Source organism: Lampetra planeri, chromosome 57 (assembly GCF_965212315.1).
Source record: "Lampetra planeri chromosome 57, kcLamPlan1.2.h2, whole genome shotgun sequence".
Taxonomy (NCBI): Eukaryota; Metazoa; Chordata; class Hyperoartia; order Petromyzontiformes; family Petromyzontidae; genus Lampetra; species Lampetra planeri.
In genome coordinates this window covers 1,276,948-1,304,070 of record NC_136163.1, presented here as the reverse complement: position 1 = coordinate 1,304,070, position 27,123 = coordinate 1,276,948, and the positions used below count along the sequence as shown (strand labels likewise).

Genomic DNA, 27,123 nt, shown 5'->3' with positions numbered 1-27,123 from the left:
ATTGTTATTGTGCTGATCTGGCCCAGACACACACAGACAAAAAAGACAAAGATCCCCCGTATAGCCATAACAGACTGTAGGGGCAAGTGCACAGACACACAGACACACAGTCACCTCGCTCCCTGACGTACGGCCGACCTCCCTCTGTGCGTCCATCGTCGAGTTTCACTTTGGATTTTTTTTAATAGTTATTATTTTTTGTATTATAAAAGAACTGCACTAAATTTATAAAAAGATTAACTGTTAGAAAAAAAATATTATTTGTTTTATAAAATAACTGCACTAAATACTTTGTATAAATACTATTATATAAATAATAGTATTTATACAAAACAATAATTATTAAAAGAAATGTATCAATAACATTAATTAGTATTATTTGCACGGTTGGCAACGTTCGGCGCGAAATAGGTTCAACATACATCAACACATTAAATTATCATATAAATAATCTTTATTACCATTGGAACCTCATTTGCCAGTAAAAAATATGATAATTGTTTTTTTACCCTTCTATCTGGAAACAAAACTGACACCTTTTTTACGAGGAGTCATGTTTGCATAGACCACAATACCTGCAGCCATAATGCAAACAAAAAACATAACTCTGATGATATGCACTGTCCTTGAAGTTGATTGGTCCACACCCGAGACAGCTTTCCTTAGAGCCTAGTCATATTTTCTACTGGCAAATGAGGTTCCAATGGTGTAAATGCTTACCCCGAGCTCTCATACTCTGATGTTGCATTGTCTTTGAGTTGTGCACCTTTTGGCGACATCTGGTCCAACACCAATGGAGACTAGGCTCTAAGGAAAGCTGTCTCGGGTGTGGACCAATCAACTTCAAGGACAGTGCATATATTATCAGAGTTATGTTTTTTGTTTGCATTATGGCTGCAGGTATTGTGGTCTATGCAAACATGACTCCTCGTAAAAAAAAAAAGTGTCAGTTTTGTTGCCAGATAGAAGGGTAAAAAAACAATTATCATCTTTATTAATTTATCTTGAGAAATTTTAACAAGAATAATAAGAAAAGTTTTATTATTTAGTCCAGTTAATCCGACCAGGTGGCTCCGCTATAGAGCAAGCAGCTGGCAAATCACCAGGCCGCAAGTTCACATCCTGGAGGGGGAACCGTCGACTCGGCCCATCATCCTCCCATAACGGGGGTCGTTAAAACAAGTACAAATTTGTTGAGGCAGTCGGCGGCAGTTCCCACCCACAACCGCAGCCCTCCCGTCAAAGGAATGTGGAATTTCCACCGCTAGTTCAGGGCTCTAAGGGGGGGAGACGGTGTGCCGCTCATCCCAAGCGGGGATTTGCTCGAATCCGTTCGACCGTTTGGGGACGTGCGGTCCCCGGGTCAGCGCCGGCGTGGCCGTCCGTGTCGCCGGAGGCAGCGTCGGTCGCGTGCGGGCTAAATGGAGTTTGCCTGAGCAGCGGCAGTACGTGCCGTGGCACGGTGGAATCTGTCGCCGATCTCGCCGTAAGTATTTGAAGCAGGTGGCATGTTTGCACCTGCAGTAGCAGATCTCGCGTGAGTAGCAGCCGGTGTCAGTGGCACAAGCGTCAGTAGGAGGCCCCCTCTTGTGTCGGCCAATCAGAGCACGTGTGTTTGCAGGATCACCACGCGTACTGCGCGGCTAATGCAGACTCGAGTCCTTGAAAAAGGTGTTTGAACATCTTAAAACCTGTTGCATTGCCAGAAAGGGTAAAACCTATTCTTATTTGTCATTATTTGATAGATGTCATGTGAGTAGCAGCAATAGCAGCTGTCACGTGAGTAGCAGAAGATGTCACGTGAGTGGCAGCAGCTGTCACGTGACTAGTAGCAGCTGTCACGTGAGTGGTAACAGCTGTCACGTGAGTGGCAGCAGCGGTGTTGCTCTCGTCAGCGGCTGCGCTGCAGTGGCGCCACCGGCCGAAACCCTCCGTCACCGCCGCTCAACTCACCTCGGGCTCCCTTGCCGGACCCCGTGGCGGCGGCGGCGGCACCTCCTCCGGCGCCGGTGGCCGTGGCCGGGCGCCGGCCCTCGCGGCCGCTCTTGTGGTTGAGCGCGTTGAGGCGCGCGTGCCGCTGACGCAGCGGCGGCGTGCTCTTGTAGTAGTAGCTGGAGTCGGACTCAAATTCCTCCTCCTCCTCCGAGCTCATCTTGCCATCGCTGTCCGACGCAAAATCGCCCGAGCTGCGGGGGGGGGGGGTCAAGCGGAGGGGGCACGGGGATCGTGAGCGTCGGGGGTCGGTGGATCACGGAGGGACTTGATCGGCACGCGCGCACACGGTATTCGTGTGTGGGGAACGGCAGTGTAGCGGTTAGCGCACTACGTCACGAACCCAACGACCCAAGTTCGATTCCCGATCACGGCCAGCACCAGTGACGCATATTTGAATCGGTCCTGGGTATCCCCTAGGTCGACTCAGCCTCAAATGAGAAGGTGGGGCGGTGTGTAAACATCACCACTGGGGAGAAACAAAGGCGGCCGGGCGTGGTGCTGGCCACCCACGCCCTCGTGTGCCGTGCGAACCTTCATAGCTGCTCGCTAACAGCACTTGCCCCAACAGTCTGTTCAGGCTACACGGGGGATCTTTGTGGTCGTGCTACAAACCCGGTGACCTGAGCTCAATTCCCGCTCACGGCCAACACCAGTGACGATCATCTGAACCGGTCCTGGGCCTCCCCTAGGTCGACTCAGCCTCAAATTAGTACCTGGTGCGGTGTGTAAAGTAAACATTGCCACGAGGGAGACAAAGGCGGTCGGGCGTGCTGCTGGCCACCCACCCCCTGGTGTGCCGTTCCGGCCTTCACCGGTGCTACTCGCTAACAGCACTTGCCCCAAAAAGTCTGTTCAGGCCCTAGCGGAGAACTTTTGCCTTTGTGTGAAACACTCGCTCCTTCTTACATCAGCGTCACTGTGCAACATGTTAATAACTAGCTAGGCAGACATCTGCGATCGTCTGCATGCCAAGTATTGTGCGTCTCATCACCAATCCATAGTCCATTCAAACTTAATTTGGAGCTTTCGTGACTGCAGGAATTATTCTTAGGTTCTTTTGGTAAAGTCACGTATAAAAACAAAATAATAAATTAAATATAAATTAAATACTAGCATACGACGTTTTTTGCAGTCCCCCCGATGGTGCCCTCTATCGTGGGCACCATCGGCAATCCACGTCATCTTCACCGCGTCGCCAACCGCGCCTCGTCTATTCCCGCGCGTCTCGCTCTCGCCTGCGCCGCCGTCAGATCGTCGAGGATTGGATTCCGCCGTGGGCAGATAAATATCCCGATTCTCAAGCGACGACGCTTCCTTTGGCTCAACTCGCGAAAAACGCCGCTTGCTCCGGTGCGAGATCTGGTCCCGTGAACGACGCGGCCCCCACGTCTCCCACTTATATTAAACCCCACCGCGTGTCAGCCGCGGGGGGAACATGTTTTCGCGCTAAATGTCGTAAGGCGTGAGAGGCACGTTTGCTGGCCGGTCGCGCACCGCGCGGATTGCTGCCGACACCCCGCGGAGCGGCCGCCGCGGTTGGCGGTAGCGGTGCCACGGCCTCGGGCCAATGACATTTCGGCAGCGCCAGACAGTGTTGCTGCTTCCTTACATATGGCAACATCTCTATAATCCGCCCAGTAACCACCGAGCCCGCCCTAGCGGCGAGGGGTTCATCATGAAAGTAATGTGGTCGTTTGGTGTTGGCGCTATCGTTTCTCAATAGCGCGAGGCCATTGTGAGGGCAGACCGCTGTTGTGTTACACAGGTCAGTCTGCAGTGGGTACACAGTAGGGGCACGCCGATTGGCACGTGTAATCCCAATCGAGTAATTGGCCACCTTGCCAATCTTGATCAATGGCCTGCTCTTGTTGAATGACATCACGGGATCTTTGACGTTCGCTGTGAGCGCGCAGCATTTTAATGGTTCATCCTCATCGCAGTGTTGACCAGGGCGGTCCATCGGGTTCAAACCACGAACCTCCACAACAAGTGGAGAACACGCGACCGTGGGGCCACGCCAGGGCAGTAATAACCAGGGCGGCCCACTGGGTTCGAACCGCGAACCTCTGCAACAAGTGGGGACCGCTGGGCCATGCCACGGCAGTAATAACCAGGGCGGCCCACTGGGTTCGAACCGCGAATCTCTGCAACAAGTGGGGACCGCTGGGCCATGCCACGGCAGTAATAACCAGGGCGGCCCACTGGGTTCGAACCGCGAACCTCTACAACAAGTGGGGACCGCTGGGCCATGCCACGGCAGTAATAACCAGGGCGGCCCACTGGGTTCGAACCGCGAACCTCTACAACAAGTGGGGACCGTGCCAGCGCTGGCGGGCGCCAGATGCACGTCGCCCTGGTTACCGGCCGCATCTCAAATGCTGGTCGCAGAACGCGACTCGGGGAGAATGACGGATCGGTACGGACAGAACAACCCAATCATTGGACTCACCCACCCACCACAACCACCAACGCAACCACCACAAACACCACAACCACCACCAACGCAACCGCAAAGACGACAACCACTACCACCACCGCCGCAAACAACAACAACCACCAACGCAGCCACCATAACCAACAACCGCCAACACCACAAACAACCAACACCACCACCAACGCAACCGCCACAACTAACAACCACCAACGCAACCACCACGGCAACCACTCCCACCACCAGGACCACCACGACCAGCAAGCTCACGACTTGAGTGACCGATCGGGAGTTTCAGACACCCGCAAAACCGTACGGTGTGGGGGAGGCCCTCATCCAGCAGCGGAGCGACCAAGTGCGGCGCGCGTGCCCACGCTCGCACCCGTCGCGTTCCAAGCGGCAGCGGGGGAGGTGACACATCGGGGGGCAGTTTCTGCGTTACCGGTAAAGACATCGTGAGAAAAAACCGGTTGGTAACCGGTTTGAACGCAGAAATGTCTCACGCAATAAACACAAAGCCGCCGGTTCGGCTGTTGAACCGAGAAACGAAGGCGACCTGCTGCTGCTGCCGCTGCCGCGGTGGCGTCCCGGTCGGTTCACCGCACCGGACCGTACGGGGGGGCTGGGGCCGCTATCTCCGGCCCGATCGTTGTCAGTGGCCCGATCGGCGAGCCCCAGCGGAGCTGATGCGGCAAGACGGCAGCCGCCGGTTGTGGACGTGTGATGCCCCGACTGAGAATGCGTGCAGCCCTCAAACCACCCACCCACCACCCCTCAACCCACCCACCACTCCCCTCCCAACCCACCCACCACTCACCCCCCAACCCACCCACAACTCCCCCCCAACCCACCCACCACTCCCCCCCCAAACCACCCACCACTCCCCCCCCAAACCACCCACCACTCCCACCACCACCCCCCAAAACACCCACCACCACCCCCCCCAAACCACGCACCACCACCCTCCCAAACCACCCACCACCACCCCTCCAACCCACCCACCACCACCCCCCCAAACCACCCACCACCACCCCCCCCAAACCACCCACCACCACCCCCCCAAACCACCCACCACCACCCCCCCAAACCACCCACCACCACCCCTCCAACCCACCCACCACCACCCCCCCAAACCACCCACCACCACCCCCCCAAACCACCCACCACCACCCCCCCAAACCACCCACCACCACCCCCCCAAACCACCCACCACCACCCCCCCAAACCACCCACCACCACCCCCCCAAACCACCCACCACCACCCCTCCAACCCACCCACCACCACCCCCCCAAACCACCCACCACCTCTCCTGGGCTCAAGAGTCGGTTTGGCAGCCGGGGCAAGCGCCCTGCCAGGCGGAGGCTTGCCGCCAGGACGGTGCCACGCAGCGACTCGCCGTCTCGATACAAGACTCGTTTCTTCACGACTGAGTTCGTGTGTTCAGTTTGTTCTCCTGCACCCCTCACCCGCCCACCTCCGATCGCACGGCTGGCTACATGCGGTGCAACAAAGGTTCTACATACATACGTACTACTAGACACTACTATGCACTACACTATACACTAGTATACACTACACTACAATGCATTATACTATACACTACAATGCATTATGCACTACACTACAATGCATTATACACTACACTACAATGCATTATGCACTACACTACAATGCATTATACACTACACTACAATGCATTATACACTACACTACAATGCATTATACACTACACTACAATGCATTATACACTACACTACAATGCATTATACACTACACTACAATGCATTATACACTACACTACAATGCATTATACACTACACTACAATGCATTATACTATACACTACAATGCATTATACACTACACTACAATGCATTATACACTACACTACAATGCATTATACACTACACTACAATGCATTATACACTACACTACAATGCATTACACCATACACTACAATGCATTATACACTAAACTATACACTAGTATACACTACACTACAATGCATTATACACTACACTATACACTAGTATACACTACACTACAATGCATACCATACACTACAATGCAGTATACTATACACTACTATGCACTACACTATACACTAGTATACACTACACTACAATGCATTATACTATACACACTACACTACAATGCATTATACCATACACTACAATGCATTATACTATACACACTACAATGCATTATACTATACACACTACAATGCATTATACACTACACTACAATGCATTATACACTACACTACAATGCATTATACACTACACTACAATGCATTATACACTACACTACAATGCATTATACCATACACTACAATGCATTATACACTACACTACAATGCATACTACACTACAATGCATTATACTATACACACTACAATGCATTATACACTACACTACAATGCATTATACACTACACTACAATGCATTATACACTACACTACAATGCATTATACACTACACTAAAATGCATTATACACTACACTACAATGCATTATACCATACACTACACTACAATGCATTATACACTACACTTTAATGCATTATACACTACACTACAATGCATACTACACTACAATGCATTATACACTACACTACAATGCATTATACCATACACTACACTACAATGCATTATACACTACACTTTAATGCATTATACACTACACTACAATGCATTATACACTACACTACAATGCATTATACACTACACTACAATGCATTATACACTACACTACAATGCATTATACACTACACTACACTTTAATGCATTATACACTACACTACAATGCATACTACACTACAATGCATTATACACTACACTACAATGCATACTACACTACAATGCATTATACACTACACTACAATGCATTATACTATACACTACAATGCATTATACACTACACTACAATGCATACTACACTACAATGCATTATACACTACACTACAATGCATACTACACTACAATGCATTATACACTACACTACAATGCATTATACTATACACTACACTACAATGCATTATAATTTACACTACACCACTATGCTAAATTGAACACCAATTCCTTGAGAACTGCTGTTTGTGTTCAGTTTGTTGTCCTCTCCCCTCGCACCTCCAATGAGCACGGTTGGCTACGTACGGTGCGAAAGAAGTTCAGAGTACGTACGTACACACAATCCCACTTCAATGTTGCTGTCTCCCATAGCTGGCACTGAGGAGCAATGTTGTTGCGCTGCAGTTGCGTTGGTGTATGTGTGTGTGTGTGAGACGCCACGAAGCTTCAGGTCTTCTCGGCCACGGTCATTCCCTCCCTTCTCTACGCTTGCGAAACGTGGACCCCCCTAATGGAACATCTTCGCCGGTTAGAAACATTTAGGCTGGCCTGCCTACGATCCATCCTGGGTTTAACCAGGCTGGATTGTGTGAGGAGCTCATCAATCTTTGAAAGATCTGGACCAAGTCCCATCGGTGAGCTCCTCCGGCAGGCAAGGCTGTATTGGCTGAGTCATGTAGCCCGCATGCCGAGCCACCGCATGCCTAAACAGCTTTTGTTTGGCTGGATAGAGGGGGTTAAACGGGCGTGATGTGGTACAGGAGGACGTGGAGCTGAGTGGACTTGCCGATGACTGGTACCAGCGGTGTCAAGATCGGCCTCTGTGGAGGAGGCTCGTCAAGGACGCTGCTACTGGGCAGTTGGAGGCAGTCGCCCTCCAACAACAACGGAGGGCGGAGGAGGGACGCTCACAACAACGAGCGGATTGCCGGGTGGCTAAAGCACAGCAAGTTGGCACAGTAGGGGGCACAGGTGGTGCATCAGCCAGTCATCTCAGTCAGTCGACCCGTGGCACCTGGGTCTGCCCCGTGACCTCCTGCAGCGGGCGTTCGACACTTCACGTCACCGCCACTTAGTGGCGAATGGCGGTTGTTGTTGTTGTGTGAGACGCTAATTGAGTGATCTGCAGGTCATATTTTCAGCAGTGGGATGTTTCGGGCAGCACCAGTCACACTGCGTGTGGGGAGACCATGGGCGAGCACCAGTGAGGGTTATCTGAACCGGTCCTAGGCCTCCCCTAGATCGACTCAGCCTCAAACGAGTACCTAGAGCGATGTGTAAAAACATCGCCACTCAGGAGACAAAGGTGGCCGGGCGTGGTGCTGGCCACCCACCCCCTCGTGTGCCGTGCCGGCCTTCACAGGTGCTACTCGCTAACAGCACTTGCCCCAACTGTCTGTTACAGGCTACGTCAGCTGGGGCGGCAAACCCAAGAACCCAGAGAAGACCCGTGCATAACAGCGGGGGCAGGAGAGAGAGAGACAGAGAGAGACAGAGAGAGACAGAGAGAGAGACAGAGAGAGAGACAGAGACAGAGAGACAGAAAGAGAGAAACAGAGAGAGAGAGACAGCAAGAGACAGAGAGAGAGAGACAGAGAGAGAGACACACAGAGACAGACACAGAGAGAGAGACACACAGAGACAGACACAGAGAGAGAGACACACAGAGACAGACACAGAGAGAGAGAGAGACAGCGAGAGACAGAGACACAGAGAGAGAGACAACGTGCAAACGCCACACAGAGAGGAGAATGGCCGAGTCTGGAATCGAACCCAGGCCATCCGTGCTGCGAGGAGGAACGAGCGCTACCGCCGCGTGCCGCACACCGCTGCCAGAATATCACCATCACCGCTGCCGCTGCTGCTGCTGCTGCTGTTGTTGCCTGGGGGGACGCGGGTATCGGTGGTTGGGTAACACTGGGGGGGGGGGGGGGGGGCGGCGGGATGACGCTCGTCCACTGTTGATGGCTTCGGTCGTTCCTATGGCAACAAAAGGCTTTTGTAACCCGGGTCATGAAGCAGAAACATCAGCAGCAGCGGCAGCGGTGGCAGGTAAGAGACGCACCGGCACGGACGCACACAACCCCCCCCCCCACTCCCACCCCCTGCCTTGCCCCAGCGCGACAGGAAGAGGTGAAAGGCGCAGCACTGCAACTGCCTTCCCACGTGACTGCTGGCGGACGGTGCCTCTGCAAATGGAAGTTCGAGACAGAAGCCTCCGCCCCCCACCCACCATCACCCCACCCCCCCATCACCCCACCCCCCCACTCACTCACCCACCCACCAACCCCCCCACTCACCCACCCCCCCACTCACCCACCCACCAACCCCCCCACTCACCCACCCCCCCACCCCCCCCACTCACCCCCCCACCCCCGCACTCACCCACCCCCCCCACCCACCCACCCCCCCACTCACCCCCCCATTCACTCCCTACCCCGCACCCCCACTCCACCTTATTCTTCCGCACCGAAAAAAAAGTGTTGTGGGGGGGCAAAAAACGAATTGCGAGTACCCACACTCTGCCCCACCGCACGCGACCTGCCGATGGGCGCTGGTGAAGCCGTTTACTCTGCCGGGTGGACAGAGCCCCCCTCGGAGGGGTTTGCGTGCGGTGTTGGGGGCGGGGGGGGGGGCTGGTAACCAAACAAACTCGCAGCGTCGCTGCAATTGCCGCGCCAGGAGATTGAGTCCAAGTGGGGCCGACCTCTGGAATGCAAGCGCGGTGCCGCTGCTCGCCCCTGGCGGGAGAGACGTGCGTGCCACTCGCCCACCTCACCCACCTCGCCCCCTCACCCGCTCACCCCGCTCACTCGCTCACTCGCCCACTCACTCACCCACTCACTCGCTCACCCACTCACCCCCTCACCCGCTCACCTACTCACGTGTGCACCCCTCACCCCCTCACCTCCTCACCCACTCACGTGTGCACCCCCTCACCCGCTCACCCCCTCACCCGCTCACCCCCTCACCACCTCACCCGCTCACCCGCTCACGTGTGCACCCCTCACCCGCTCACCCCCTCACCCCCTGACCCGCTCACCCCCCTCACCCACTTACCCACCTCACCCCGCTCACCCACTCACCCCCTCACGTGTGCACCCCCTCACCCCGCTCACCCGCTCACCCGCACACCCCCTCACCCCCTCACCTGCTCACCCCCCTCACCCGCTCACCCACTCACGTCTGCCCCCCTCACCCGCTCACCCGCTCACCCGTGCACCCGCTCACCCCAGCAAGCACCACTCCTACCCACCCCAGCAAATGCCATGAAAGTGAATCCTTCCCACTCCTCCTCTTCGTCTTGGGAGACCACGGCGACCCGCGCAAGGAACACAGACGGCAATTACGGCACTCAAGGGGCCAGACGCAGTGATTCTGAATCATCATCGTCGTCGTCGTCAGCCATGGTCAATCCACGGTTGGATGAAGACCTCCCCCCCTCCACCGACCCCCCCCCCCCCCCCATCAAGCCGCTCCCACCTCCTCCTCCCAAGCCCAGCACCCGCTGCCTCTGCACAGGAGCCTGCCTCACCACTCCATCTCGTCCCGCGGGGGGTGGGTGCGCTGCCATTGCTTGGCTGCCCGGCATCACGCTCGACTCTGGGGCCCTGCGTGACCCTGCAACAGACTGTTGGGCCAAGTGCTGTGAGCTGAGCAGCACCTACGAAGGCCGACACGGCACACGAGGGGGTGGTGGGGTGGCCGGCACCACGGGTGTTTACGCACCGGCGTTCGAAAGCTTTACGTAAGCGCCGGGGACGCGTCAAACATGCGAGCGGTGGCAACGTGACGTAAGAGAGAGAGGGAGGGAGAGACGCAGCGTGAAGACAGGAGCGGGGTTCGGGGGGGGCCTGGTTGTGGGCATCACGGTGGCGAGGAGATGTTAACTACCTCGCCTGGTATGCAGGAGGTCGTGGGTTCGATCCCGACCCTGACGATGCCTGCTGCTGTATATTTGGAGTTTGCGTGTCTCTCTCATCATCATCACGGTGGCTAGGAGATGTTAACTACCTCGCCTGGTATGCAGGAGGTCGTGGGTTCGATCCCGACACTGACGCCTGCTGATGTATATTTGGAGTTTGCGTCTCTCTCTCATCATCATCACGGTGGCTAGGAGATGTTAACTACCTCGCCTGGTATGCAGGAGGTCGTGGGTTCGATCCCGACCCTGACGATGCCTGCTACTGTATATTTGGAGTTTGCGGTGTCTCTCTCCCTGTAGTCGCGTCGCTTTTCTTCGGGTCCTCCGGTTTTCCCCACCACATTTCGAATCGACGGCACGCGTGTTAAGAGTATTTGGCTGTTTTGAATGTCTACATCACAATCTACGTCGTTGAGCTATAATTTGTGACAGCCAGGTCGCTTCTCGAAAAGAAAGCTACACATAGCTCAGTGGGGGGGGGGGGGGGCGGTGGGGGTCTTACCTGGTAAAAAATAAAAAATATTCTTAAAAATAAATTTTCATCGTTAAAAAAAATTAAGTCATCGCCGCACTCCGGCCAAGGCAAGCGAGGGCGGCGCATCGGCAAGGAGAAGCTGTGGAGTGGCGATGTCACACGACATCAACGCAACAACATGTTGACAACTATTGTGTGTTTACTGGGTTCTGAACGTTCGGGGCAGGGGGGGGCGAGTAATCAATCCTTCGCACGGACATACCAACAAGTGCAAATACAATAGGCCACGATCCCCCGAGTAGCCTTACACACTTGGCTTTGGGGCAAGTGCTGTTATCGAGGTGGTGGTCGTGTGGAGAGGTAGTAGCGGTGAGCACGATGCGCTACGGCGACTCGAGTTCGATTCCCGCTCACGGCCAACACCAGTGACGAATATCCGAACCGGTCCTGGGCCTTCCCTAGGCCCACTCAGCTTTCATGGTTTTATTTTGGTGATTTCGAAAAGTGTATTGGTTTAGCCATGTTTGTTTGTTGTAGTACAGAGTTAGACTGATGGCCTTAATCTAAGTTGTCTTGTGGTTGTTGTTGGTTGTTTGACTTGCATCCCACTGGGATTTTTGCACACAGCGTTGGTGTACAGTGATTTTTTTCTTCAATATTTTGCTGTCTTTTCTTTAATTTTCTGTTTGCACTTAGTCACATATTCACTTTAAGATGTTTTTTGTTCGTGTTTTTGTTTTTTGTTTTCTGTTTGTTGCAGTTGCACCCGATTCAAGAGCCGAATGGCTCACAGGGCTAGACCTAATAAATGAACTTGAAACTTGAAAACTTGGTGCTGTGTGTAAAATCATCGCCACTGGGAAGACAAAGGCGGCCGGATGTGGTGCTTGCCACCCACCCCATCGTGTACCGTGTGGGCCTTAATAGGCGCTGCTCGCTAACAGCACTTGCCCCAACAATCTGTTTGGGTTATACGGGGGATCTGTGTCATTGTACCATGCTCGCATTGCTGATGTTTACAAACACTGCACAAGCGTCCCCTGCACAAGGTTCAAATGTCCACCGGCGATGTAAGAAACGGCCGGAAAATGATGTCCGTGAGTCAACGCACACACGCACAGAAACACTCGCAGCATCAAACATGAGTTTGCATTCGAGAGAGGGGACACACACGAGACTTTTTTGCTGGCAAAATGCCCACTCTGCATGAGTTGAAATCGCAGCTGGGCTGGGTGCAAACCGTGACGCCGGTCTTCTCCTGTCTGCGGCTCGTGACGTCGCCGGCACGCAGTCACGCACGAGAGACAAAGATCAACCCCCACCCACCCCGACTCTTTGGTTCTTTCGGTAAAGTTACGTCGGTAGAAAAATGACAGATCACGACGTTTCGATCGCAACACAAGCAATCGTCATCGGGTGGGACAACCACAGCAAGACAAAACTGCTGACTTTAGCAGTTTTTCCTGCAGTCACGAAAGCTTCAAATCAAGATCCCCCCCCTCTCGTATCGACTTCACAGACTGTAGGGGCAAGTGCTGTTAGCGAGCAGCACCTATGAAGGCCGTCACGGCACACGAGGGGGTGGGTGGCCAGCACCACGCCCGGCCGCATTTGTCTCCCTCGTGGCGATGTTTACACACCGCCGCACCCGGTACTCATTTAAGGCTGAGTGGACCTAAGGGAGGCCCAGGACCGGTTGAGATATTCATCACCGCACGTTGGCGCAGTGCGCGTACCACCGGCAATCGAACTCGGGACGCACCACGCCCAGCGCATTTGTCTCCCTCGCGGCGATGTTTACGCACCGCCGCACCAGGGGAACTCACTTGTCGACGTAGGAGCGAGGACTCAGCCGACTAAACAAGTACCTGGTGCACGCTCGGCCTCGGTTCAACTCCCGGCCCACCGCCGCCACCCGCCACCTGCAGTGTTGCACAGCAGCTCCCGTGACCGCAACATCAAAGCCGGGGTAGGCGACGAGAACGGCGGCCCAGCCGGCGGCGTCGGTGCGTTCACCGCGCGTCAGAGGTCGCAATCGGGTACCCGATACCCGTACCCTACCCGATACCCAGCTACCCGTACCCGGCCGGGTATCAGGTACGGGTAACCCGTACTCTACCGGGTATCGGGTATGGGTAACCCGTACCCTACCCGGCCAGGTACGGGTACCCGTTTGCGACCCTGGTGCGGCCGGGTACGGGTAGCCTGTACCCTACCCGGCCAGGTACGGGTACGGGTAAGGAATCAAAACCCGTTTGCGAACTGTGCCGCGCGTTGCAGAGGTTTCGCGGTTTGTAATCCGGTGGGCTGCCCCGGTTAATACCGCGGGTGGGTCGTCAACACGACGTTCACGGGGGACGTTTAAAAAAATATATATATATCCCACGACGTCACCACTCGCGAGACCAGGCCGTTCGTGCGACACCCCTCACGGCTCACATTTGCCAAATTCGAAAACATTACACCGCAAATTACTCGAGAGATTACACCACGTGCCAATCATCCCCCCCCCCCTCCCCACCGCCAACAGAAAACGTAGCAGGGCCCTCTTGAGGCTTACCCTGGGTAAGCGTGCGCAGTAGCCACAACAAGCTGGACTTTTATTTTTGACCAGGAAAAACCCACCAAACTATTATCTCTTGTTCAGAGGTGTGATGACGGCTCCTCGTCATCGCAGTGGCTGACGACATCATCGTCGTCATCGTCGTCGTCGTCATCGCGCGTGGGGATTTGAAGTAGCGGCCAAATAATCTAAACGCGAGTTGACTCGAAATGTGCAGCAGTGGGGGTCAACACCGGAAGAACCCGGAGATCAATGCATGCTGTGACCACCACCACGGACTCCACTCACTCACACAGACTAACTGCAGAACAGCGGGAAGAACGTGTGAACTCCAAATGACACAGGCTTCGATCGTCAGGGTCTGGGATCGAACCCAGGGACTTCTGCTTACCAGGCGAGAAAGATGACATCACGCGGAGATTTTAAGGTTGCACGGTTGGATGTACGCACCGTGACACTACAGCTGGCCGCGTGTGTGTCTGTGTGTGTGTCTGTGTGTGTGTGAATGTGTGTGTCTGTGTGTGTGTGAATGTGTGTGTGTCTGTGTGTGAATGTGTGTGTCTGTGTGTGTGTGAATGTGTGTGTCTGCATGGGGAGCGGTAATGTAGTGGTTAGCGCGCTGCGCTATGAACCCGGCCACCCGAGTTCGATTCCCGCTCACGGCCAACACCAGTGACGATTATCTGAACCGGTCCTGGGCCTCCCCTAGGTCGACTCAGCCTCAAATGAGTATCTGGTGCGGTGTGTAAACATCACCACTAGGGAGACAAAGGCGGTCGGGCGTGGTGCTGGCCACCCACCCCCTCGTGTACCGTTGCGGACTTCATAGGTGCTCGCTAACAGCACTTGCCCCTACAGTCTGTTAAGGCTATATGGGGGATCTTTATATTTTATCTTTGTCTGCATACCTGGCGAGGTAGTGGGGAGTGGTGGTGTAGCGGTTAGCGCTATGCTGCGCTACAAACCTTGGCGAACACGGGGTTCGATTCCCGCTCACGGCCAACACCAGTGACGATTATTTGAACTGGTCCTGGGCCTCCCCCTAGGTCGACTCAGCCTCAAATGAGAACCTGGTGCCATGTGTAAACATGGCCACTAGGGAGACAAAGGCGGTCGGGCGTGGTGTTGGCCACCCACCCCCTAGTGTCTTGTGCCGGCCTTCATAGGTGCCCGCTAACAGAACTTGCCCCGGTAGTCTGTTAAGGCTATACGGGGATGTTTGTCTTTGTGCGTGGAGGAGGCTCGTGAAGGACGCTACTGGGCAGTTGGAGGCGGTCGCCCCAACTGAGGACAGAGGAGCGACGCTCCCAACAACGAGCAGAGCGCTGAGCAGCTAAAACGTAGCAAGTTGACATAGTAGGGGGTGCAGCTGGTGGTGCATCTACCAGTCATCTCAGTCAGCCAACCCATGGCACCTGCTGGGTCTGTCCCGTGACCTCCTGTCAGCGAGCCTTCGACACTTCACGTAGCCTCAAAGTGCACCTGGCCTGTCACAGGCGCCGTGGTGACACCACCGTCACTTAGTGGCGAATGGTGGTGTATTGATATTGGTGTGTCTGTGCGAGTGTGTGCATGTGAGTGTGTGCCTGTGTGTGTGTGCCGGTACAAATCCTTGAAAGATCTGGGCAAAGTCCCATCGGTGAGCACCTCCGGCAGGCAAGGCTACGTTGGCTGGGTCATATAGCCCACATGCCCAGCCACCGCATGCCTAAAAAGCTTTTGTTCAGCCGGATCGAGTGGGCTAAACAGGTGCGGCATGGGCTAGAGAAGAGATGGAGTGATGTGGTACGGGAGGATGTGGAGCTGAGTGGACTTGCCGAAGACTGGTACCAGCGGTGTCAAGATCGGCCTCTGTGGAGGTGGCTTGTGAAGGACGCTACTGGGCAGTTGGAGGCAGTCGCCCTCCAACAACACAACGAGCGGAGCACCGGGTGGCTAAAGCACAGCAAGTTGGCACAGTAGGGGGCACAGTTGGTGCATCTCAGTCATCTCAGTCAGTCGACCCGTGGCACCTGAGTCTGCCCCGTGACCTCCTGCCAACGGGCGTTCGACACTTCACGTGGCCTCAAGGTGCACATGGCCTGGCACAAGCGTCGTGGTGATGTCACCGCCACTTAGTGGCGAATGGCGGTTGTTGTTGTTGTGTGCCGGTAGTGTAGCGGTTAGCACAATGTGCTAGGAACGCGGCGGCCCGAGTTCGATTCCCGCTCACGGTCAACGCTAGTAACGACTATCTGAATTGCTCCTGGGCCTCCCCTAGGTCGACTCAACCTCAAATGAGTACCTGGTGCAGTGTGTAAACATCGTCACTGGGGAGACAAAGGCGGCCGGGCGTGGTGCTGGCCACCCACCCCCTCGTGTGCCGTGCCAGCCTTCATAGGTGCTGCTCGCTAACAGCACTTGCCCCTACAGTCTGTTAGGGCTGTACGGGTGAACTCTGTCTTTGTGGCGATATAAAAAGTAAACAGTGCGACTGGGGAACAGCTGATGCGCGCGCGAGTGGACTGGGCGCAGTGTCCCCTGCGTTCACACCAACTCAGCAACGTGCGGCGAGTCATCTGAGTGCACCGAAGAGGAGGGGTGGCGCAACGGTTGGCGCACCGCACTGGCGCTGTGAACCCGGCCACTGGGTTCTTGAACATCTCACTTCCTTGAGAGTCAACGGGGTGGGGGGGGGGGGCTAAAGAGGGCACCACGGTGGCTAGGAGATGTTAACTACCTCGCCTGGTATGTAAGAGGACGTGGGTTCGATCCCGATCCCGACCCTGACACCTGCTGCTGTATATTTATAGTCTGCGTGTTTCTCGCTCTCATCATCATCACGGTGGCTAGGAGAAGTTAACTACCTCGCCTGGTGTACAGGAGGACGTGGGTTCAATCCCGACCCTGACGCCTGCTGCTGTATATTTGGAGTCTGCGTGTCTCTCGCTCTCATCATCATCATCATGGTGGCTAGGCAATGTTAACTACCTCGCCTGGTATGCAGGAGGTCTTGGGTTTGATCCCGACCCTGACGCCTGCTGCTGTATATTTGGAGTTTGCGGGTCTCTCTCCCCGTGGTCGCGTGGATTTTTCTCCAGGCCCTCCGGTTTTTGTCCTCCACGTTTAGAAACACGCGTTTAGAGTATTTGGCTGCTGTAAATTTCCACGCGATAAGCCACATTCGATGTACAGCTCAGTGGGCCTCACCTGACGAAATAAAAATCATTTAGCTTAGTTAGACTGCACACACCTCAAAGTGAAGACAACATCTGCTCCGCTCCATATATGGCATCGAACCTGCAGCTAAAACACACAGCAGTAAAATCACCGAGTGTCAGCGTAGAGAATATGAGCAAGGAAATAAAAACGTCGCCAGCACCGCACGCCTCATTCCCATATTTGCATCTTCACATTAATATAAGGAAGTGTTTTTGTATTGACAGATCACATGAGCCACACGGCCTCCTGGAGAGGACACATGCGTGCCGTGTGCGTGCTCAGGAGGCCAATAGTCTGCGCATTTGTTGAGTGAGAGTTGGAGGAGTCGCGGTTACGCATCGCTCACTTCTCACCCGGGCATCGGGGTGAGGGAGAGGGCACACGCGTCACTCCCCATCATAAACCCCCCCCACCACCATCCCCCACTTCCCCCCCACCTCCATCCCCCATGCCCCACGCCCCACCTCCCATCGCCCCCACCTCCCATCCCCGCATCCCCCACTTCCCCCCCCACCTCCCATCCCCCATACCCCACTTGCCCCCCACCTCCCACCCCCCCCACCCCCCATCCCCCACCTCCCATCCCCCCACCTCATCCACCACCCCCCATCCCCACCTCCCACCCCCCATCCCCCCCACCTCATCCCCCACCCACCCCCATCCCCCACCTCCCATCCCCCCCACCTCATCCCCCACCCACCCCATCCCCCACCTCCCATCCCCCCCACCTCATCCCCCACCCACCCCCATCCCCCACCTCCCACCCCCACCTCATCCCCCACCCACCCCCATCCCCCACCTCCCATCCCCCCCACCTCATCCCCCACCCCCCATCCCCCACCTCCTATCCCCCCCACCTCATCCCCCACCCACCCCATCCCCACCTCCCACCCCCCACCTCATCCCCCACCCACCCCCATCCCCCACCTCCCATCCCCCCACCTCATCCCCCACCACCCCCATCCCCCACCTCCCATCCCCCCACCTCATCCCCCACCCACCCCCATCCCCCACCTCCCATCCCCCCCACCTCATCCCCACCCACCCCCTTCCCCCACCTCCCACCCCCCACCTCATCCCCCACCCACCCCCATCCCCCACCTCCCATCCCCCCCACCTCATCCCCCACCCACCCCCATCCCCCACCTCCCACCCCCCACCTCATCCCCCACCCACCCCCATCCCCCACCTCCCATCCCCCCACCTCATCCCCACCCACCCCATCCCCCACCTCCCACCCCCCACCTCATCCCCCACCCACCCCCATCCCCCACCTCCCACCCCCACCTCATCCCCCACCCACCCCCATCCCCCACCTCCCATCCCCCCCACCTCATCCCCCACCCACCCCCATCCCCCACCTCCCACCCCCCACCTCATCCCCCACCCACCCCCATCCCCACCTCCCATCCCCCCCACCTCATCCCCCACCCACCCCCATCCCCCACCTCCCACCCCCCACCTCATCCCCCACCCACCCCCATCCCCCACCTCCCACCCCCACCTCATCCCCCACCCACCCCCATCCCCCACCTCCCATCCCCCCCACCTCATCCCCCACCCACCCCCATCCCCACCTCCCACCCCCCACCGTGGGTTGGAGTCGATCTGTGCACGCGGCGGCCACACAACGCGACCCGCAGCTCGCACAGCAAAGACAAAGACCCCCCCCCTCCCCGTGTAGCCTTTAAAGACTGCTGGGGCAAGTGCTGAGGGAGAGGGCACACGCGTCACTCCCCATCATAAACCCCCCCCACCACCATCCCCCACTTCCCCCCACCTCCATCCCCAATGCCCCACGCCCCACCTCCCATCGCCCCCACCTCCCATCCCCGCATCCCCCACTTCCCCCCCCACCTCCCATCCCCCATACCCCACTTGCCCCCCACCTCCCACCCCCCCCACCCCCCATCCCCCACCTCCCATCCCCCCCACCTCATCCACCACCCCCCATCCCCCACCTCCCACCCCCATCCCCCCCCACCTCATCCCCCACCCACATACCCCCGACAGCACCCCCCATCCCCCACCTCCCATCCCCCCACCTCATCCCCCACCCACCCCCATCCCCCACCTCCCATCCCCCCCACCTCATCCCCCACCCACCCCCATCCCCCACCTCCCACCCCCCACCTCATCCCCCACCCACCCCCATCCCCCACCTCCCATCCCCCCCACCTCATCCCCCACCCCCCATCCCCCACCTCCTATCCCCCCCACCTCATCCCCCACCCACCCCCATCCCCCACCTCCCACCCCCCACCTCATCCCCACCCACCCCCATCCCCCACCTCCCATCCCCCCCACCTCATCCCCCACCCACCCCCATCCCCCACCTCCCATCCCCCCCACCTCATCCCCCACCCACCCCCATCCCCCACCTCCCATCCCCCCACCTCATCCCCCACCCACCCCCATCCCCCACCTCCCACCCCCCACCTCATCCCCACCCACCCCCATCCCCCACCTCCCATCCCCCCCACCTCATCCCCCACCCACCCCCATCCCCCACCTCCCACCCCCCACCTCATCCCCACCCACCCCCATCCCCCACCTCCCATCCCCCCCACCTCATCCCCCACCCACCCCCATCCCCCACCTCCCACCCCCCACCTCATCCCCCACCCACCCCCATCCCCCACCTCCCACCCCCCACCTCATCCCCCACACCCCCCATCCCCCCACCTCCCATCCCCCCACCTCATCCCCCACCCACCCCCATCCCCCACCTCCCACCCCCCACCTCATCCCCCACCCACCCCCATCCCCCACCTCCCATCCCCCCCACCTCATCCCCCACCCACCCCCATCCCCCACCTCCCACCCCCCACCTCATCCCCCACCCCCCATCCCCCACCTCCCACCCCCCACCTCATCCCCCACCCACCCCCATCCCCCACCTCCCATCCCCCCCCACCTCATCCCCCACCCACCCCCATCCCCCACCTCCCACCCCCCACCGTGGGTTGGAGTCGATCTGTGCACGCGGCGGCCACACAACGCGACCCGCAGCTCGCACAGCAAAGACAAAGACCCCCCCCCTCCCCGTGTAGCCTTTAAAGACTGCTGGGGCAAGTGCTGTTGGCGAGCACCTATGAAGGCCGAAACGGCAACACGAGGGGGTAGGTGGCCAACACCGCGCCCGGCCGCCTTTGTCTCCCCGGTGGCGATGCTCACACACCACACCGGGTACTCATTTGAGGCCGAGTGGACCTAGGGGAGGCCCAGGACCGGTTCAGATAATCATCACCGGTGTTGGCCGTGAGCGGGAATGGAACCCGGGTCGCTGGGTTCGGAGCGCAGCATAGCGCTAACCACTGCGCCACCGCTCCCCATAGAAACACACAAACACGCGTGCGTGAATGACAATTGAGAGAGGCAAGCTGGACAGTTGCCCAAGGGGCCAAAACGTTTAGGGTCCAGCGCTGTTGCCAAAGTTGTAACAGACAAGAGTGCAGTAGTGCAGCGCGGCCTCTTGAATTGAGCGAGACGATGATGGGAGGGAAATGGAGAGGGGAGTAGAAATGCCGAGAAGCAGAAAGATGAATGTTGTGACCTACAGCGTTATGGCCGTGTGGGTAGGTGGGTGAGTGAGTGTGTTAGGTGGGTGAGTGAGTGAGTGGGGGAGCGGTACTGTAGTGGTTAGCGCTACGCTGCGCTATGAACCTGGCGACCCGGGTTCAATTCCCGCTCACGGCCAACACCGGTGACGATTATTTGAATCAGTCCCGGGCCAGATCGACTCAGCCTCAAACGAGTTCCTGGTGCGGTGTGTAAACATCGCCACTGGGGAGACAAAGGCGGCCGGGCGCGGTGTTGGCCACCCACCCCCTCGTGTGCCGCGCCGGCCTTCATAGGTGCTACTCGCAAAGAGCACTTGCCCAGACAGTTTGTTAAGGCTACACAGGGGAACTTTATCTTTGGGTGGGTGGTTGAGTGATTGAGTGGTTGTGTGATTGAGTGGGTGAGTGAGTGATTGAGTGGGTGAGTGAGTGATTGAGTGGGTGAGTGAGTGGGTGAGTGAGTGAGTGGGTGACTGAGTGGGTAAGTGAGTGGGTGAGTGAGTGAGTGATTGAGTGAGTGGGTGATTGAATGGGTGAGTGAGTGGGTGGGTGAGTGAGTGATTGAGTGGGTGGGTGATTGAGTGGGTGACTGAGTGGGTGAGTGAGTGAGTGATTGAGTGGGTGAGTGAGTGAGTGATTGAGTGGGTGAGTGACTGAGTGGGTGAGTGACTGAGTGGGTGAGTGACTGAGTGATTGAGTGGGTGAGTGATTGAGTGGGTGAGTGGGTGGGTGAGTGATTGAGTGGGTGAGTGAGTGGGTGAGTGAGTGGGTGAGTGAGTGGGTGAGTGAGTGGGTGAGTGAGTGGGTGAGTGAGTGGGTGAGTGAGTGTGGTTGTGACCGCAGCGTGGTGGTTGAACAGTGTGTTTGCTGGATGAGACAAAACAGTGTCTGGTTGAACCGAGTTCTCGGGTAGAGGAATGAACGAGCTTAAGTTTACGGGAACAGAACATGGTAGTAGTAGTAGCGATAAGAGAGTGATTCGGAGGTGACTGACCGCCTGCAAGTGAGCGAGTGATTGGAGTGAGTGCTGGATCAATCAATCACCCCAACTGCGAGATTGAAACTCACTTCTTGAGAACTGCTTGTTGTGTTCAGTTTGTTGTCCTTCCCCCCCCCCCACACCTCCGATCAGCACGGTTGGCTACGTACGGTGCGAAAGAAGGTCAACGTACGTAAACATCTGCAGTGAGTGGGTGACTGAGTGGGTAAGTGAGTGGGTGAGTGAGTGATTGAGTGGGTGAGTGAGTGGGTGATTGAGTGGGTGAGTGAGTGGGTGATTGAGTGGGTGAGTGATTGAATGGTGAGTGAGTGGGTGAGTGAGTGAGTGAGTGATTGAGTGGGTGACTGAGTGGGTGAGTGGGTGAGTGGGCGCAGGGAGGTCGGAACTGGATGCCCATGCTGCACCCCCTCCCTCGACCCCACCCCGGGACCCCCCCCCCCCAATCCGGGACCCCCCGATGAGATGAGCTCCTCCGCAAGCTGCTCCCCCATGCCACTCCCACTCCTGGCAGCTTCTGCTTCTGCTGCTGCTGTGTGTGTGGGGGGGGAGCCGCTGTCCGCTTGCGCTGTGGAACAATCGACCTGGACCGCACATCTTCCCCCACTCACGAGCTGCCCCCAACACTGCCCCCGCCCCCCAGAGCCCCCCTCACCCACCCCCCACTGCCCCCACCCCCAGCCCACTCACTCCCCGTGACCCCTGCTCAGTAACACATGGATACTAAATAAGCAGACAATGGTACCTCCTTCGCATATCAATGACGGGCATGGTGGTGGTGGCAGTGGGTTAACACGTGTGCCCCACGGCAAGAAGCGTCCAGGTTGGATTACCGGCCAGGGCTCCTTTCTGCGTGGAGTTTGTATTCTATCCTCCTGTTCTGCAGAGTGAGTGAGTGGAGTTTGTGTGATCTCCCCCTGTTCTACAGAGTGAGTGAGTGGAGTTTGTATGATCTCCCCCTGTTCTACAGAGTGAGTGTGAGTGGAGTTTGTGTGATCTCCCCCTGTTCTACAGAGTGAGTGTGAGTGGAGTTTGTGTGATTTCCCCTGTTCTACAGAGTGAGTGAGTGGAGTTTGTATGATCTTCCCCTGTTCTACAGTGAGAGTGAGTGGAGTTTGTATGATCTCCCCCTGCTCTACAAAGTGAGTGGAGTTTGTATGATCTCCCACTGTTCTACAGAGTGAGTGAGTGGAGTTTGTATGATCTCCCCCTGTTCTGCAGAGTGAGTGGAGTTTGTATGCTCTCCCCCTGTTCTACAGAGTGAGTGAGTGGAGTTTGTGTGATCTCCCCCTGTTCTACAGAGTGAGTGGAGTTTGTATGATCTCCCCCTGTTCTACAGAGTGAGTGGAGTTTGTATGATCTCCCCTGTTCTACAGAGTGAGTGGAGTTTGTATGATCTTCCCCTGTTCTGCAGAGTGAGTGGAGTTTGTATGATCTCCCCCTGTTCTGCAGAGTGAGTGGAATTTGTGTGATCTCCCTCTGTTCTACAGAGTGAGTGAGTGGAGTTTGTGTGATCTCCCCCTGTTCTACAGAGTGAGTGAGTGGAGTTTGTGTGATCTTCCCCTGTTCTACAGAGTGAGTGGAGTTTGTACGATCTCCCCCTGTTCTACAGAGTGAGTGAGTGGAGTTTGTGTGATCTCCCCGTTCTACAGAGTGAGTGGAGTGTGTATGATCGCCCCCTGTTCTGCAAAGTGAGTGGAGTTTGTGTGATCTCCCCCTGTTCTACAGAGTGAGTGAGTGGAGTTTGTATGATATCCCCCTGTTCTGCAGAGTGAGTGAGTGGAGTTTGTACGATATCCCCCTGTTCTACAGAGTGAGTGGAGTTTGTATGATCTCCCCCCGTTCTACAGAGTGAGTGAGTGGAGTTTGTACGATATCCCCCTGTTCTACAGAGTGAGTGGAGTGTGTATGATCTCCCCCTGTTCTGCAGAGTGAGTGGAGTTTGTATGATCTCCCCCTGTTCTACAGAATGAGTGAGTGGAGTTTGTGCGATATCCCCCTGTTCTACAGAGTGAGTGGAGTTTGTATGATCTCCCCCCGTTCTACAGAGTGAGTGAGTGGAGTTTGTATGATCTCCCCCTGTTCTGCAGAGTGAGTGAGTGGAGTTTGTATGATCTCCCCGTGTTCTACAGAGTGAGTGAGTGGAGTTTGTATAATCTCCCCCTGTTCTGCAGAGTGAGTGAGTGGAGTTTGTATGATCTCCCCGTGTTCTACAGAGTGAGTGAGTGGAGTTTGTATGATCTCCCCCTGTTCTGCAGAGTGAGTGAGTGGAGTTTGTACAATATCCTCCGTCCAACTACGAACTACGATCCGTGTCTAACAGAGTTGGCCCTTGCTGAGAAAGATCCGGCAGCTCCACCGCCATTGATTGGTTCAAGCGAGGAGCCTGACTCTGCTGAAGGGTCCAGAGATTTGCCGGTCCAGAGATTTGCTTGCGCCGAACAAACTGCGCTGAAATTAAGCACGCACGTTCAACTCTTCCACAGCGTACGTAGCCAACCGCGCTAATTGGAGGTGTCTAAGACGCTGATAGGATGTGTAAAAAAAAACACCCCAAAACGTTTATATATATGTATTACAAGGGGGTGGGTGACAGCACCACGCCCGGCCGCCTTTGTCTCCCCAGTGGCGATGTTCACACACCACACCAGTTACTCGTTTGAGGCTGAGTCGACCTAGGGGAGGCCCAGGACCGGTTGAAATAATCGTCACCGGTGGTGGCCGTGAGCGGGAATCGAACTCGGGTCGCCGGGTTCGTAGCGCGGCGTAGCGCTACCCGCTACACTACAATGCGTTACGCTTCCACGTGCGCGGGTCACGTGACAGATTTCACGTCACAGTTTACTTGCCGTGCAAAAAATCTCTACATTATTGAGCTCCCCCCCCCCAAAAAAAGTCTATTTTTTATAATTTTTGCACGGTGTACAGTCTGGAAGGTACCCACATGCCAAATTTCAAGTTTGTTGCATGTCGGGAAGTACGCTAAACATTTTGAACAGACACACATAATCACAACTTTGCCTTTTTAATATATATGTGGAGATGGAGATTACGTGGCGAGAAAGGGAGGGGGGCAGCAGTGTTTCCCTACTTCGTTGTTTTGTGCTTCACGTGCAGATGCTGCTCCAGCCCCGCGTCCGCGCTTTTACTCCCCGCCACCAGTTAATAATTAGAAGGTCATTAGCGGCAATAAAACGAGGCTGTCCACCAACAACAAAGTTTACAGGCGGTGTGATTAACGCTTTGATTAGTCAGCCCGGGGTTTCTCTTCTCGAGTCCGTCCTTTGTAGCTGTACACACACACACGCGCACAACCTTGTACTAAAGTTTCTGGACTATATTATCTTCATTACGCGACCTATCGTGATCCCACCTCTGTTGGAAAGCATGAAGCCGAAGAAGAAATCGATTCGTAAATACAAATCGTGGTCAGGAATCGCAAGAATTCCTCTAATCGCCCGAGTGGCCCGGTGACTAAGTTACACAGATGCTATAAATACACTGGCACACACACACACACGCACACACGCACACACACGCAAGCGCATACTCTCACACACACACACGCATACTCACACACACGCACACACACACACGCACGCACACGCACACACTGGCACACGCACACACGCACACGCACGCACGCACACACACTGGCACACGCACACACTGGCACACACACACACGCACGCACACACACACACACACGCACGCACACACACACACACACTGGCACACGCACACACACACACGCACGCACACACGCACACACACGCACACACACACGCACGCGCATACTCTCACACACACACACACACACGCATACTCACACACACGCACACACACACGCACGCGCACGCACACACTGGCACACGCACACACACGCACACACACACGCACGCGCATACTCTCACACACACACGCACGCGCATACTCTCACACACACACACACACGCACGCGCATACTCTCACACACACACACACGCATACTCACACACGCACACACACACACACACGCACGCACACGCACACACTGGCACACGCACACACTGGCACACACACGCACACGCACACACACGCACACACACCCACACACACACACTGGCACACACACACGCGCGCATACTCACGTACGTGCACACACGTGCCGCGCGTGTGTTAAGAATGACGACGGCGGTGGTGGTGATGATGGTGATGATGCAGGCAGGAGATTTTCCTGGGGGGAGGTTGGTTTCGCTACAGAGGAATGCAAAGCAGTTCTGATGACAGGATTCCCAAAAATCCCGGAATTTAACAAACACACTCACACGTGTCTGAGGCTCACAGGCACAGGCAAACACAAACCACACACACACCAGTGTAGCCACACACCAGTGGAACCACACACAACCACACACACAACACAAACCACACACACAACACAAACCACACTCACACCAGCGTGACCACACACACAACCACACAAACCACACTCACACCAGCGTGACCACACACACAACCACACAAACCACACTCACACCAGCGTGACCACACAACCACACAAACCACACTCACACCAGCGTGACCACACACACAACCACACAAACCACACTCACACCAGCGTGACCACACACAACCACACAAACCACACTCACACCAGCGTGACCACACACAACCACACAAACCACACTCACACCAGCGTGACCACACACAACCACACAAACCACACACACACCAGTGTAGCCACACACACAAACCACACAAACCACACTCACACCAGCGTGACCACACACAACCACACAAACCACACTCATACCAGTGTGACCACACACAACTACACACAACACAAACCACACACAAATCATACAAACCACACTCACACCAGCGTGACCACACACAACCACACAAACCACACTCATACCAGTGTAGCCACACACCAGTGGAGCCACACACAACCACACACAACCACACTCACACCAGCGTGACCACCCACAACGACACAAACCACACTCACACCAGTGGAGCCACACACAACCACACACAACCACACACAACCACACAAACCACACTCACACCAGCGTGACCACACACAACCACCACACAAACCACACACTCACACCAGCGTGACCACACACACAACCACACAAA

At 56.0% G+C, this 27,123-nt stretch overlaps 1 protein-coding gene across 1 annotated transcript in view; it reads right to left on the bottom strand.

The window, feature by feature from the left end:
* Positions 1-27,123, bottom strand: part of MAP3K4 (mitogen-activated protein kinase kinase kinase 4) — an 85,099-nt gene that overhangs the window by 50,313 nt on the left and 7,663 nt on the right. Inside the window, exon 2 of the mRNA XM_078618316.1 lies at positions 1,954-2,186. Within this exon, the coding sequence (XP_078474442.1) occupies positions 1,954-2,186 (233 nt within the window). The remainder of the gene's footprint in view (positions 1-1,953; positions 2,187-27,123) is intronic.